This window comes from Scyliorhinus canicula, chromosome 20 (genome assembly GCF_902713615.1).
Source record: "Scyliorhinus canicula chromosome 20, sScyCan1.1, whole genome shotgun sequence".
NCBI lineage: Eukaryota > Metazoa > Chordata > Chondrichthyes > Carcharhiniformes > Scyliorhinidae > Scyliorhinus > Scyliorhinus canicula.
Window position 1 is genome coordinate 61,329,496 of NC_052165.1, and position 13,980 is coordinate 61,343,475.

The 13,980-nt window shown below is 42.5% G+C and overlaps 1 protein-coding gene across 1 annotated transcript in view; it reads left to right on the forward strand.

Annotated features, from left to right (window-relative positions):
* efcab6 (EF-hand calcium binding domain 6) overlaps positions 1-13,980 on the forward strand; it is a 177,481-nt gene that overhangs the window by 137,016 nt on the left and 26,485 nt on the right. The window contains 1 exon segment of the mRNA XM_038781176.1: positions 2,470-2,661. Within this exon segment, the coding sequence (XP_038637104.1) occupies positions 2,470-2,661 (192 nt within the window).

Consider the following 13,980-nt stretch of genomic DNA (forward strand, 5'->3'; position numbering starts at 1 on the left):
CTCTCTCTCCCTCAATAGCCGCCACGTCAGTGCATGATTTTCAAAAGCACAAGTGAACTCGGTCCATCGGAGGTGGAGAATCGCGGATACCCCGGGGAATACCTGGTCGGGCCCGCTAATGATATGCAAATGGTGTCTACTACTGTACGTGCGTTCCAGAATGCTGTCGAGATGGTGGAGAATTGCGATTTGGTGTCAAATTGGTGCCTGCCATGATTTTGGCGTCAAAACCAATTCTCCACCCAATCTTCTTTCCCGATTTTGGCGTCAGCTGACGGAGAATCTCGGACCTGGCCATTAAAATTCAGCAACAAAGTTAGCTACATCCTGTCCCATCTTCTGAAAATGACTATGAAATGTTGTACAATTACTGAGGACTTGGGAGTGTGGTGGTTGTGAATGAGTGGAATAAATCCGCATGCTCCCGGTTTCCATGGTGCAGCCAACTTTCTCAGTAGCATGTAAGTCTTTGCCCCACAACACTCTGGAGAATTGGGCACATTCTAGCCTCCTCTGTGATTCCATTTGCCAACAAAAAGTATTCCAACCTTTCCACATATTCAGTCCAGTTCTCGTTCACTTGCACAACTCACTGATAGACCCAAATATAGCCATGGTGCTGCTAACTTGTCTTCCATCGGTAAACTTAGCAAAGCATCACATTGAACATGCTGAAACTAGATTTTTTTATTCTCGTCGCCAGAAAGAGGTGGTAACTTGATCACAAAAAGGTAGTCGAAACACGTTAATCTTAAAGTTAAAATTAATCTTCTTTAATTTTAAGTTTAAAATGCAGTATGGATGAAAAATGGGAATAGCTAGTTAAAAACCTAAATAAGAGTAACTTAATAGAATTAGCAACAGTTAAGTACGACTATACACAGGAAACAACAACTAATGACATCACAGCACTTATTGATGACATCAGCAATGGATTTAAATAGGAAGATGCGTAAGCATAACACCCTCTAAAACTTTTATATTATTTCTTCCCAATTATGCTCTCCTTTTCTCCTCCGCTTGAGGAAACAACTAATTTCTCTATCACCACCTATACAGGTACCGAGACTGTTGGAAACTTGGATAAGTGGGAATTATAGGCATGTACCCATACCAGTCCTTCCTAGTCTATGTATAGAATGTTCATACGCTAATTATATTCAGTGGAACAAAAAGGTAAATTAAGGAAACTCTTTTTGCACCATTTGGTGCAACTATGTCCATATATGAGCAGCACGGTAGTTAGTGGATAGCACTATGGCTTCACAGTGCTAGGGTCCCAGATCGATTCCCGGCTTGGGCCACTGTCAGTGCGGAGTCTGCACGTTCTCTCCGTGTCTGCGTGAGTTTCCTCCCACAAGCCCTGAAACATGTGCTGTTAGGTATTTTGGACATTCTGAATTCTCCCTCCGTGTACAGGCGGGGGAATGTGGCGATTAGAGGAGTTTCACAGTAACTTCATTGCAGTGTTAATGTAAGCCTACTTGTGACAATAAAGATGATTATTATTATATCTTTGTGTGCTTTACGAATCTACAATTCTCAACAGCTTAGCCAATAAAACCAAAGAAGCGTGCAGCACTAAATGAGATAATTCTGCTCATCACATCAGTGCTTTGGAAGTTAAAATCTAATTTAACTGGCCTGTTACATCCCCATACCTGATTATTAGTCTGCTTCAAAATTGAACCAGACCTGCTGCTAAGTCAATGCAAGATATTTTTGTTGTCCATGCATATATTAATTACCCTCTTGGCGGCACAGTGGTTAGCACTGCTACCTGACAGCTCCAGGGACCCGGGCTCAATTTCGGCCTTGGGTGACTGTCTGTGTGGTGTTTGCATTTCCTTCCCGTGTCTGCGTGGGTTTCCTCCTGGTGCTCCAGTTTCCTCCCACTGTCCAAAGATATGCAGGTTAGGTGGGTAGGCCTTGCTAAATTGCCCCTCAGTGTCTAAAAGGTTAGATGGGGTTACGGGGATAGGGTGGAGCCGTGGGCTTAAGTACAAAGCTCTTTCCAAGGGCTGGTGATGACTTGATGGGCCGAATGGCCTCCTTCTGCACTGTAAATTCTATGATTTATTTTGTGAGCATTGACTTGGATTATCGCTTTGTCGGCAATAGCAGGCCTTTGTGCATGAGTTCTAACAAGTATTTAAACGGGGAGATAGTCCTGGTTTATAGTTCAAAACAATATTGTCCTTGCCTAAGGTCCACATGTGCTCCACACACTTGTGAATGATATCAGGAGTCTTGTTTTGTTCCTTCCCTAGTCAAGGGCAATAAGGTTATCTTACCACATCAACTAACTCAGTGCAAATAGCAAATGCAATTGGAAACTTTATTGATCTGATGATTTAGTGCTTGCTGCATTGTGCATTGAGCCATCAAAGGAACTTAGAAGATGTTTTTGTGTAATGAGCATGGATATGAAACATTGTTCCTTAATTTTGTTTTATTATGTTTCCTCAGGCCTTCAAATCATTTGATAAATATAGAAATGGGAAGATCAATTCATTAGCATTCCGCCAGGTGCTTCATAATGTATGCTTCAAACTGACAGACAGGGAGTTCAATTATCTTCTCAGCAAATTGAAATTAGACTCAGACTACATGGTAGATTGGCTTGACTTCCTACAGAGCTACAATATTTACAATTACAAGGTCAGCATCATTCACACCCCAGTGTTTATTGCTCAACTGTTAACTCCTTTACCTCTTTGAACACATTTTTTTCAACAAGCACATATAGCCTCCTTCATGTGGCACATCTGTAAATCCGTTTTGAGAAATACTTAATGAGCAATTTTATAAAGCTTTTGAAAAAAATCCCAATCTATTAAAAATGTTATAATTTCAATCATACAACTTATTTACTTTAGTGCTGAAATGTTAACTTATTAGGATTTTAGAAACAGATTTGTCGTTTAAATTAAACTTGAAAGTTAAAATATGTGTTTATTGTGCATTACTATTGTAACAGTTTCTACTGTTTAACCCTGTAATAAAGACATATTGCTTATACCAGGACTGTTCAAAGTGCGGATCACATCCCATTGGGTCGCGGGGGGGGTGAGGAGGAGCTGTTGGGAGGGTTGATGAGCAATCTGTCGCGCTGTTCCCGTGGCGGTTCTGATTATAGGAGAAACACCCAACAGCCACTACCGGCATTTATATTGGGAATGGCGAAACTGCCACCTTTTAAATAGAAACAAATGAGGCTGTTCAGAGTCTTCTGGCCAGAAGCCCCAGCAGAGACAAAGTCACGTGCCTTACAGGCACACGTGACGTCAAGCGTCCTCCAGGTACATGTTTTTAACGCCAAATCACAGCACAGTGTTGCTTTCATTTTCCAGCTGCTGTCAAGCCAGGCAAGTGAACTGTGAAGGTGAAAGGTTTTCTTAAAAGTAAGAGACGCCCCGAGACTCAAATAGGCAGTTTTCCTATTGGACAGGATCTTACAAGAGAATCTGCTGGAGAGAGCTGTCCGGAGAGTCCAGGGGAAGACAGAGCAGGGCTAGTGTTAGCTATGTAGAGAGCTCCCGAGCCTGTAGCTAACAGCCTACAAAGAAGAAACTTAACTTGGAAACAAAGCAGTACAAAGATGATTTCCTGAGGTATGGTTTTGTCATTTGTGGAGAAATGAGGAGCAGATGACATGAGATACAAAGTTGACAGACTTTGAACAGAGTAATATTGAAGTGCAGGATGATGCTATTTGTTCAAAAGGACAACTACTTAAAGTGGGCATAAAGGTAACATTCATGGCAGAAGGGCCCAGTTTGTGTGTGTGGAGGAATAATACTATAATAGGGAGAGCAGGAAAAACCTTTCGAAAATAAAAGCATTGTGCAGGAAGATGGACAAGCTACAAAATCTATGGATTGGCAAAATCATATAAAGATGTGGAAACCCAAAAAGCGGAGTATCAGTTCTGACACTGAACTAGAAAGTGACCGTGGCCCCAGAAAACAAATCGCAAACTTGCGGATAAAGTTCTGCTCGTATGGGAGAACGATTGGATAGTAGCACTCCAGAAAGAGACAGGGGTGTAGGTCGAGGTCATAGTTTAATGTGAATGAGGCTTAGAGGTCAAGCTACCAGTCTCAATTGAAGTCGAAGTCCTCATGACCGAGACATTTTAGTAGCAGCTAATAAACTGGAAAATAAGTTAATATAGGAAGTTAAACTGAAAAAGTTAGAAAGTTAGGGACTTGGAGTATATACTGAGGTACCGGATGGAACAGCCAGCTTTATTTCACCGTTGGATCTGTACAGAAAAGGTACCCCCTGATGGCAGGTATAAGGCCAAAGCGAGATGAGTAGCCCAAGGCTTTGAAGAGAGTTTAGGGGATCAGGATGTCAGGTTGGACTCACCTACTGTAGGAAAAGTAAGTTCGATTTTTTTTTTTGTGGCTATTTTTCCATCGTACTCCTGGGAAAACAAATCTATTTACATAAAGGCTGCCTTTTTCCAAGGGGAGAAGTTTCAAAGAGAAGTTTTTTGAAACCGCCCAAAGAAGCTAGTGGCATAGAAAGACAGCTATGGAAATCAAACAAGTATGCTTACAGATTGGATAGCGAGTCCAGAGTATGGTATTTTTTTATGAGGTCTGTCCTGTTAAAAATAGATTGTTTTCAGTTAAAGGTGAGCCCTGCAATATTTAACTGATACCATAAGGAGAAGCTAGCTGGAATTTTCATCATGCTTATTGATGATTTCCTGTGGGGTTGAGGGAGGGGGGGGGGGGGGGGGGGGATGCTGTTGAATTTGAGCAAGGGGTAATTCAGAAGATAAAGAAGGAATTCAAGGTAGGAAGTCAGGCTTCAAGGGCCTTTAAATTTATAGGTTTAGACATGAGGCAAAACAAGCTAGCGGAACACTGAGTCAGCAATCTTATCTAGAAAGTGTTAAGCATATCTCCATAACTCAGGTTTGATCCTCAAAAAAAAGAGAGCCCGGCTACAAAGGAGAAACTGAACAACTAAGAAATTTGAACTGGCTGTGCTTTCAAACTAGACCCCACACTAGCTATGATATGTTGGAGCTAATTACCATGACGAAACATGCTTCAGTTGAGGAAATTCTGAAAGCAAATGAAACACTAAAAAAGTTACATTCGGAAAGATGCGTGCTCAAGCTCCGAGCCTTGAGTGTGCCAGAAGATATAAGGTTGTTCATCTTTAGTGATGCTTCCCATGCCAACCTCCCAGGTGGGTACCCTTGCACAGAAGGGTTTATCAGATACTTGGTGGAAGAAAATGAGAAATGTTGTCCATTGTCCTGTGAGGCCAAGAAAATATAAAGCACATTAGCTGTGGAAACATTGCCATTATTAGAAGCACTGGATGTGTGGGTTTACTTGATCAATATATTGTCCGAACTATTATATAAGGGGCAATGTGAGAAAACCTAACTCATTGCGTGTTATGTTGACACCCAGTCTATTTGGGACAGTGTTCATTCAACAAGGAATGTAACTGAGAAAAGGCTAAGATTAGACGTAGCTAGAAATCTCTAAAATACAATGGGTTGACGGAGGTCTCCAGCTATTGGACTGTTTTACAAAAATAAGTGCCTGCCCTAAGAAATTCCTAAATGCATGAGAGTAGGGGTGTCTAACGTTATAATGATGTGAAAAAAATAATAATTTCTGTTTCTTTCACAATGCATATGTATGTTTGGTGGAGAAATTACGGAATTCAGAGAGGTCAAAATGTGGGATCATTTATTTTTGTTTAGGTTCAAAAGAATGTTCTTTAATTTTTTTTCAAAAGAAGGGGTATCTGTCAATGAACTGTGTAAGGAAATTACCTTGCTACAGGAATTGCTAGTTAAACATGTGAAATTGATTATCCTATAAATACAGACAGCTGGAACACATTGGTGTGCGAGTTTCGTGTAGGTTCATAGCTGTGAGGAATTGCCTTACAATAAACTAGCTTGAACTTAAAAGTCCAGACGGGATTGATTCTTCCACTAAATCCCCTGATTGTTAGTAACATCCTGCAAGTGCACGGTGCCATCAAGGGCAGCACGGGAACCTGGGACTGGTTTAGCTCAGCAGGCTAAATCGCTGGCTTTTAAAGCAGACCAAGCAGGCCAGCAGCATGGTTCGATTCCCGTACCAGCCTACCCGGACAGGCGCCGGAATGTGGCGACTAGGGGTTTTTCACAGTAACTTAATTGAAGCCTACTCGTGACAATAAGCGATTTTTATTTCATTTCATTGTGGATAGCACAATTGCTTCACAGCTCCCGGGTCCCAGGTTCGATTCCGGCTTGGGTCGCTGTCTGTGCGGAGTCTGCACATCCTCCCCGTGTGTGCGTGGGTTTCCTCCGGGTGCTCCGGTTTCCTCCCACAGTCCAAAGATGTGCAGGTTAGGTGGATTGGCCATGATAAATTGCCCTGTCCAAAATTGCCTTTAGTGTTGGGTGGGGTTACGGGGTAATGGGGTAGGGTGGAGGTGTTGACCTTGGGTAGGGTGCTCTTTCCAAGAGCCAGTGCAGACTCGATGGGCCGAATGGCCTCCTTCTGCGCTGTAAATTCTATGTAAAAAAACTGGACACATGTGGCCTTGAAAGCTCCCTTGAAAGCCTTTTTAATAGAAAAAGATTTTGCTTTCTAAACATTCAGATAATCTGTTATCACATAAAGCAAATTATGCATGTTTGTGCCAGGTACCCAGGGAGATCTTATGACTTGCATCTTGAGCCACTCGCGGGTACTACAGGTTTTAGAGGGTACCCCTAAAGAAGTGGCTAAATGCACCATTCATCATCCATGGAGTGCATCTGAGGAGAGATACAATGATTCACATTCAGCCACAAGATCTTTGATAGAGCAGACTGTTAAAGATACGTTTCATATATTTGGACCTGTTAGGCAAGTCTCTCACAGGGTATCCCACATCATTATTGTTTGCGGTGCACTGTGAAGCCTAGCACTGCAAAACAGGGATGTTTCCCACGGGAAGATCTAGAGGAGCTACACATCTTCTTGGACTAGATTATTTTGACGGTGATGAAATTAAAGAAGGCGATGATTCAGATGAGCCGCATGAAAATGCCAATGCACATGCCCGTGACAACCTCATAGCTACAAGATTCCAGGAAGAATAAGGTGAAGCCAAGTTGATACATGTACAGCTCTCCTCATGCTTCGATGCAGGAGAGACAACAAGACCATAATTTTCATCCTCAACATCTCATGAAGGGTCATTAATCGCAAAATGATGACGGAGGGAGCATAAGTCACCTTCACCCCTAACAATGAGAGCATCCTTGGAAGGTGCGGTAGTCTAGGGTGCTTTGTAATGGGATAAGCACATCCTTAAGCAATTACACATAGTACAGGCCTTTCTGCCATGGTGTGGAAAGGTCAGTGGCCACGGCAGCCTTCAAGAAGCGTTATGAACATCAATGCACTCATGCAAGTGTGACAGGAGCCTAGCAAGGTTACTCTAAGAGGAAAAACATCAGTCAATGGTTATCACTTGACCCTCTGAAGACAGAGCTTTATCTGGACAGCACCACCTCCTCCAAGCCTCAGCTCTCGAACATGATTAATGCAGAGGCCACATTCTGATGCTGAGCCACAAGATGCTATTGGATATTAGGACGCAGTGATCTGTTACACGACAGCATGGACGTAAAGCTGCGTGTTATGTGAGCATTGTCCTCACAGAGAGTGGGTTCAGCAGGACCATTGTCAAACACTCGTGACCCTGCATTCATTGGAACCCGACCACATTTACATATTACATTGTCTTGACAGTTGGGAGGGACATGGCCCAATTATTTTTGACACAGCAGTCCATGATAACTTTGTACATTAATTGATACTGATGAGCACAGAGGAGATCATATAATCTCTACAGTGCAGGAGAAGGCTATTCGGCCCTTTGAGTCTGTACCAACCCTCTGAAAGAGTACCCTATCTAGGCCCATTACCCCACCCATCCCCATAACCCCACCACACCTGTACATCCCTGGATACAAAGGGGCAATTTTTATCATAGCCATCCACCTAACCTGCACATCTTTGGACTGTGGGAGGAAACCGGAGCACCCAGAGGAAACCCATGCAGACACGGGGAGAAAGTGCAACCACAACACAGTTATCCAAGGCCGGAATGGAACCCGGTCCTTGGAGCTGTGAGGCAGCCGTGCTAACCACAGTGCCGCCCCAATAAAAGATGTGCCGGAGCATTGCTGGCATATCATTACAGTCCTTGAACTTGTCCATCTCACAAAGGTCAGTCCTTGCTATGAATCCTAAGGCACTGATTGCACAGTCATGTAATGAAATCCTATATCGACTGGCATTCTGTGACCTCGCTGAGGGATTCAGTCGAGCATTACTAGCCATTCAGGATCAAAGAAACACCCTTCCAGGTAAACGGATCATTTCATCAGTATAAGCATTCCCATACCCATCTAGTAGACATTTCAAATGTCACCAAGTGGAACTAATTTCCATCACTCAGTGTCATGCCTGGGGAGAAAGGGAACTAATAAAGGAGTAATGTTCTGCCTTAAATGCAGAGATGAAATAACTTTTCAGGGAAGCATGACAGGCTCTGGTGCTCGACGATGAATAATACTGTTTTTGAAAACCCACCATTATTCTTAGAATTCCCTCTATACCAAAAAGGGCCGACATTCTAAATAGTGAACAGGGATTCTCACTCCCAGACTCCAATGCAGGCTTCAGTGGGTGCTATTCGGGTCAAACTATATTTTCAAGTTATCCCCCGGTATAACCCATACCTTCACCGAAGATTTTATCTACTTACCACTTAGTAGCATAGATGTCCTGGGTCCTGCATTGCTAAGTAAGTAAAGTAGACTTCAGGAAAAAAACACTTTTTCAGGTTAAGTTAAGTTATTTTGTTATTATATTTTTTCTTTTAAAAGCTGCAAACACTTTCTTTACAGAAAGGTAAAACGATCTTGCTTCTGGATCCTGCTGGTTGGTTGAAGGGACCTTCAGGCCCACCTTGACAATCAATCTTCTTTAAAGTCTGGTCTTCTTGAGATGTGTTCGCTGGTTAGCTCTGTTGCTGTGTCTTGTTGATCCCATGTACTGAGCTATGAGAGCTGGCTCTGCTAGCTATCTCTCAGCTGACTCTAACTCCTGTTTAAATTCTAGTCTTCCTTAGCTGTTTAAACTCGGCTGCTTGTCTTGTCTTTCCCATGACCGAGCCGTATATGCTTCTCTTCTCTCTCTGAGTTCTCCTCCCCTCCTGTTGTTGTTGCTGGTCTGCTTCTGCTTCCTGGGTTTATATTCTCTTTCTACCAATTATTAAGTTTTTAGAGCCTTATTGTAAATTAACTTATTTCACTTTATGATTGTTAAAAAGTATCTTTGATGTAAACATTCTAATACAACTAAGTATTCATTTTGGGCATGGCCTCACCTCTCAGATCTGATTACATTGTCCTTTGTGATGTTCAAAGTTCCTTTGTTTTCAATAGAGGTGTTATTTTTAATTTCTGTCTTTCGAATAGTTTAATTTTCCAATTGTCCCCAGCTCATAACTTTGCCTTTGATTTTGACTTTAAATTATGTTTCTTGTAGGCAGGTCGTCTCCAATTTTCTTTTAATTAACTTGATGTTAGTAGAATTTTACACTTAGAATTGACACCAAATTCGACTGAGCATCATCCATCCTTTCCAGCTGTTTACTAAGAGAGTTAATTTCAATGAAGGTGTGAGCCATTGTTTTTAGCTTACTACAAGGATCCTGTGTGTTTGCTAAGCCTGCTTGTGAGAAAGAATCTGCATTTTATAATCCTGCATCCCTTTCATGGGATCTTTCCCTGTATCTTCTCAGACCAGATATTGCCAGACTTCCATGTTTCAAGTGACACATTTTTCTGTATTTTCAAGAACAATACCTTATCAAAACCTCACAGTCATAAAATAAAGGCCATTGCATAGTGTGGCAGGGTGAAAAGGCCCCAATGTGGGTTGTGATAAATGTTTATAACATCCACAAAGAGCACAGTTCAGTCAGCAGCAGCAGGATAATAACTAACCTTCCATGAACAATTCTCATGAGTCACATAATTGCAAGGGTTGCATGTGCGTTTTCCAACCATCATTTTGATACAGGAACTCTCTTTGTTCATGTCCCTTTTATGATGATTGACCGAGATGAGATTGAGTGAGACCTCATGGACCTGAGGGACAAGATGGGAGATAATTGGAGGGAAGGGACATTTTGTACCCTTGAATGAAAGTGGGACCTTGTATTACCTTGGTAAGCCATTCAATATCTGAGACTTGCAGAGGGAGGAAAGAAAATGATCTTTCCAAAAGTGAAAAGTATATACAGTGGTTGAACATCCATGCCACTATTATTGTTTACTTCTTAATTTTCCTTACTCTACTGTTATGTTGAGGTGTAACCCCAACATCCATGGCGGAAGCAGCTTGCTGACTGCTCGGTCCTGTTGTCTGAGATTACCATGGTGGATGTCCTCTGGTGGGGCAAGGCCTGGAAGGCTCCGACCTGCTGTGGGGAAGGGTTGTGTAGCAATTGCCCAGGAATTTCAAACTTCCATTGTCCATTTCCCCTGCAATGGGAACCATTCAATCATGTAATTTAAGTCATAAATTTTGGATGTTTCTGACTGTCTTACAGTGACAGCTGCCCAGAAAATCTTCTGGATGACTCTAATACTTGTATCCGCATGGACCCTCACCTAATTAAGCTTCAACCCTTTCTGATCACCCATGGGACTCCGCTCACTCTCCCTCCTAATAGCCCTCCAACTTCAGGAGCCCCCCCACCATTCTTAATTGGAAAATGAGCCCACCCTCTAGCCGTTACTTGGCATTTTTGGAAAAGTCGCAGATGTTCCTCTCACACTGCAAGCTTCTGACTCTCATTTAAGCCCAATGGCTGCGTCCTGAAGTTGTAATGTTTCTGGAGAGAATTTTCCGAGACAGGATCTACTCCTATTTGGAACCAAATGGACGTATTAGCAAGAGGCAGCATGGTTTTGTGAAGGGGAGGTCGTGTCTCAATAACTTGATAGAGTTTTTTGAAGAGGTCACAAAGATGATTGATACAGGTAGGGCAGTGGATGTTGTCTATATGGACTTCAGTAAGGGCTTTGACCTGATCCCTCATGGTAGACTGGTACAAAAGGTGAAGTCACACGAGATCAGGGGTGAGCTGGCAAGATGGATACAGAACTGGCTATGTCATAGAAGGCAGAGAGTAGCAATGGAAGGGTGCTTTTCTAATTGGAGGGCTGTGACCAGTGGTGTTTCGCAGGGATCAGTGCTGGGACCTTTGCTGTTCGTAGTATATATAAATGATTTGGAGAAAAATGTTACTGGTCTGGTTAGTAAGTTTGCAGACAACACAAAGGCTGATGGAATTGCGGATAGTGATGAGGACTGTCAGAGGATCCAGCAGGATTTAGATCGTTTGGAGATTTGGACAGAGAGATGGCAGATGGAGTTTAATCCGGACAAATGTGACATAATACATTTTGGAAGGTCTAATGCAGGTAGGGAATATACAGTGAATGGTAGAACCCTCAAGTGTATTGACAGTCAGAGAGATCTAGGTGTACAGCTCACTGAAAGGGGCAACACAGGTGGAGAAGGTAGTCAAGAAGGCATACAGCATGCTTGCCTTCATTGGCCAGGGCATTGAGTATAAAAATTGGCAAGTCATGTTGCAGCTGAATAGAACCTTAGTGAGGCCACACTTGGGAGTATAGTGTTCAATTCTGGTCGCCACACTACCAGAAGGATGTGGAGGCTTTAGAGAGGGTGCAGAAGAGATTTACCAGATGTTGCCTGGTATGGAGGGCATTAGCTATGCAGAGCGGTTGAATAAACTCGGTTTGTTCTCACTGGAACGACGGAGGTTGAGGGGCGACCTGATAGAGGTCTACAAAATTATGAGGGGCATTGACAGAGTGGATAGTCAGAGGCTTTTTTCCCAGATAAAGGGGTCAATTACTAGGGGACATAGGTTTAAGGTGCGAGGGGCAACATTTAGAGGAGATGGACTGGGCAAGGTTTTTACACAGAGGGTAGTAGGTGCCTGGAACTCGCTGCCGGAGGAGGTGGTGGAAGCAGGGACGATAGTGACATTTAAGGGGCATCTTGACAAATACATGAATAGGATGGGAATAGAGGGATACGGACCCAGGAAGTGTAGAAGATTTTAATTTAGACGGGCAACATGGTCGGCACAGGCTTGGAGGGCCGAAGGGCCTGTTCCTGTGCTGTACTTTTCTTTGTTCTTCTTTTGTTTCAAACTAGAATTGTATATGTTTTTTCTATTTTCGGATACTAATGGTCAGCTGCAAATTTATTAACAGTGGCACAGTGGTGAGCACTGCTGCCTCACAGCGCCAGGGTCCGGGGTTCAAATCCAACCTTGGTGACTGTGTGGAGTTTGTACATTTTCCCGTATCTGCGTGGGTTTCCTTCCACAGTCCAATGATGTGTGTGTTACGTGGATTGGCCAGGATAAATTACCCTTTAGTGTCCAGGATTATGCTGGTTAGGGGTATGGGGTTAAAGGGATAAGGCGGGGTGGACAACTGAGTTGGCATGGGTCGAGTGATCTTTTGAAGGGTCGGTGCAGACTTGATGGGCTGATTGGCCTCCTGCTGCACTGTAGGGATTCAATGATTTCAGATTTCTATCATTCATAATTCTTCATTTTTATGTCTTTCCTCAGGTCCACGCCCCCATATCTCTCCAAATTAATCTCTGTTATCCACTTCATATGCCTAATTTCACGGGGATTGCTTGATCCTATCGCTGTTGCAGTACAATGTATATTTCAGAGAAACAATCTTAGAATGTTTTAAATCCTGTTCAGATTCCAGCACATCACATTCCAAAACGCATCATGTTTTGTGTTTTTCTAAATTGACTTTCTAACTGATTTCATTATTCTTTGATTGTTGTCTGATAACCTTCATGATGTGTGAAAAACATAATTGGTCAATGACTGTGCATTTCTGAATGGTTTAATGGAGTGTGGTATTTATTGAAATAATTGAAAAGTTTTTAAAAGATTCATGTATTTTGTTAAACAAAAGAAAAGTAAGAAAGGTGTTCACCCTCCACCAATATAAAAATGGTGAGTATAGTCTTTATATTGGAGTGAATATTGATATTATATCATTTCTACCTATATAATGATGTCACAACGACTACTAACATGCCGCTGTCATGCACTCCACTCAAATTAGGGTGATAGTGTTGGGATAATTTAGGGATTATTAGGAAGCACACTGTGAGCGATTTAACTGACACATGCTGTAATCTCTATTGCCTGCCGACAACAGCTATTAGTAACTACCATTATTTTACTCAATAAGTTATTTTTATATTGACAGAAAGATAATAATTAGGGATTTGATATTTGGGACAAGTATACAACTAAGGATATAAAATTATAAATATAATAAATTGACCAACCACTGTCATTTATACAAATTTTAGATAGAGCAGCCTTTGTGGTGAAAAAGGCATTTGGGACACTTGCCTTTTTCCATCGAGGCATAGATTACAAAATCAGGGAACTCATGTTGGAGTTGTATGGAACTTTGATGAGGCCACAGCTGGTGTATTGTGTGTAATTCTGGTCGCTACGTTGTAGGAAGGATGTGATTGCACTGGAGGGGGTGCAGAGGCAATTCACCAGAAAGCAGCCTGGGAATGGAGCATTTAAGTTATGAAGAGAGCTGGATAGGCTTTGAGTTGTTTTCACTGGAGCAGAGAAGGCTGAGGGGCGATCTGATCGAGGTGTACAAGATTTTGAAGGGCATGGACAGAGTGGATAGGGAGGAGCTGTCTCCCTTAGTTGAAGGATCAGTCACGAGGAGACACAAGTTCAATGTGAGGGGCAGGAGGATTAGGGGGCATTTGAGGAAAAGTGTTTTTACCCAGAGGAGGTGACGGTCTGGAACGCATGTCCTGGAAGGATGGTAGA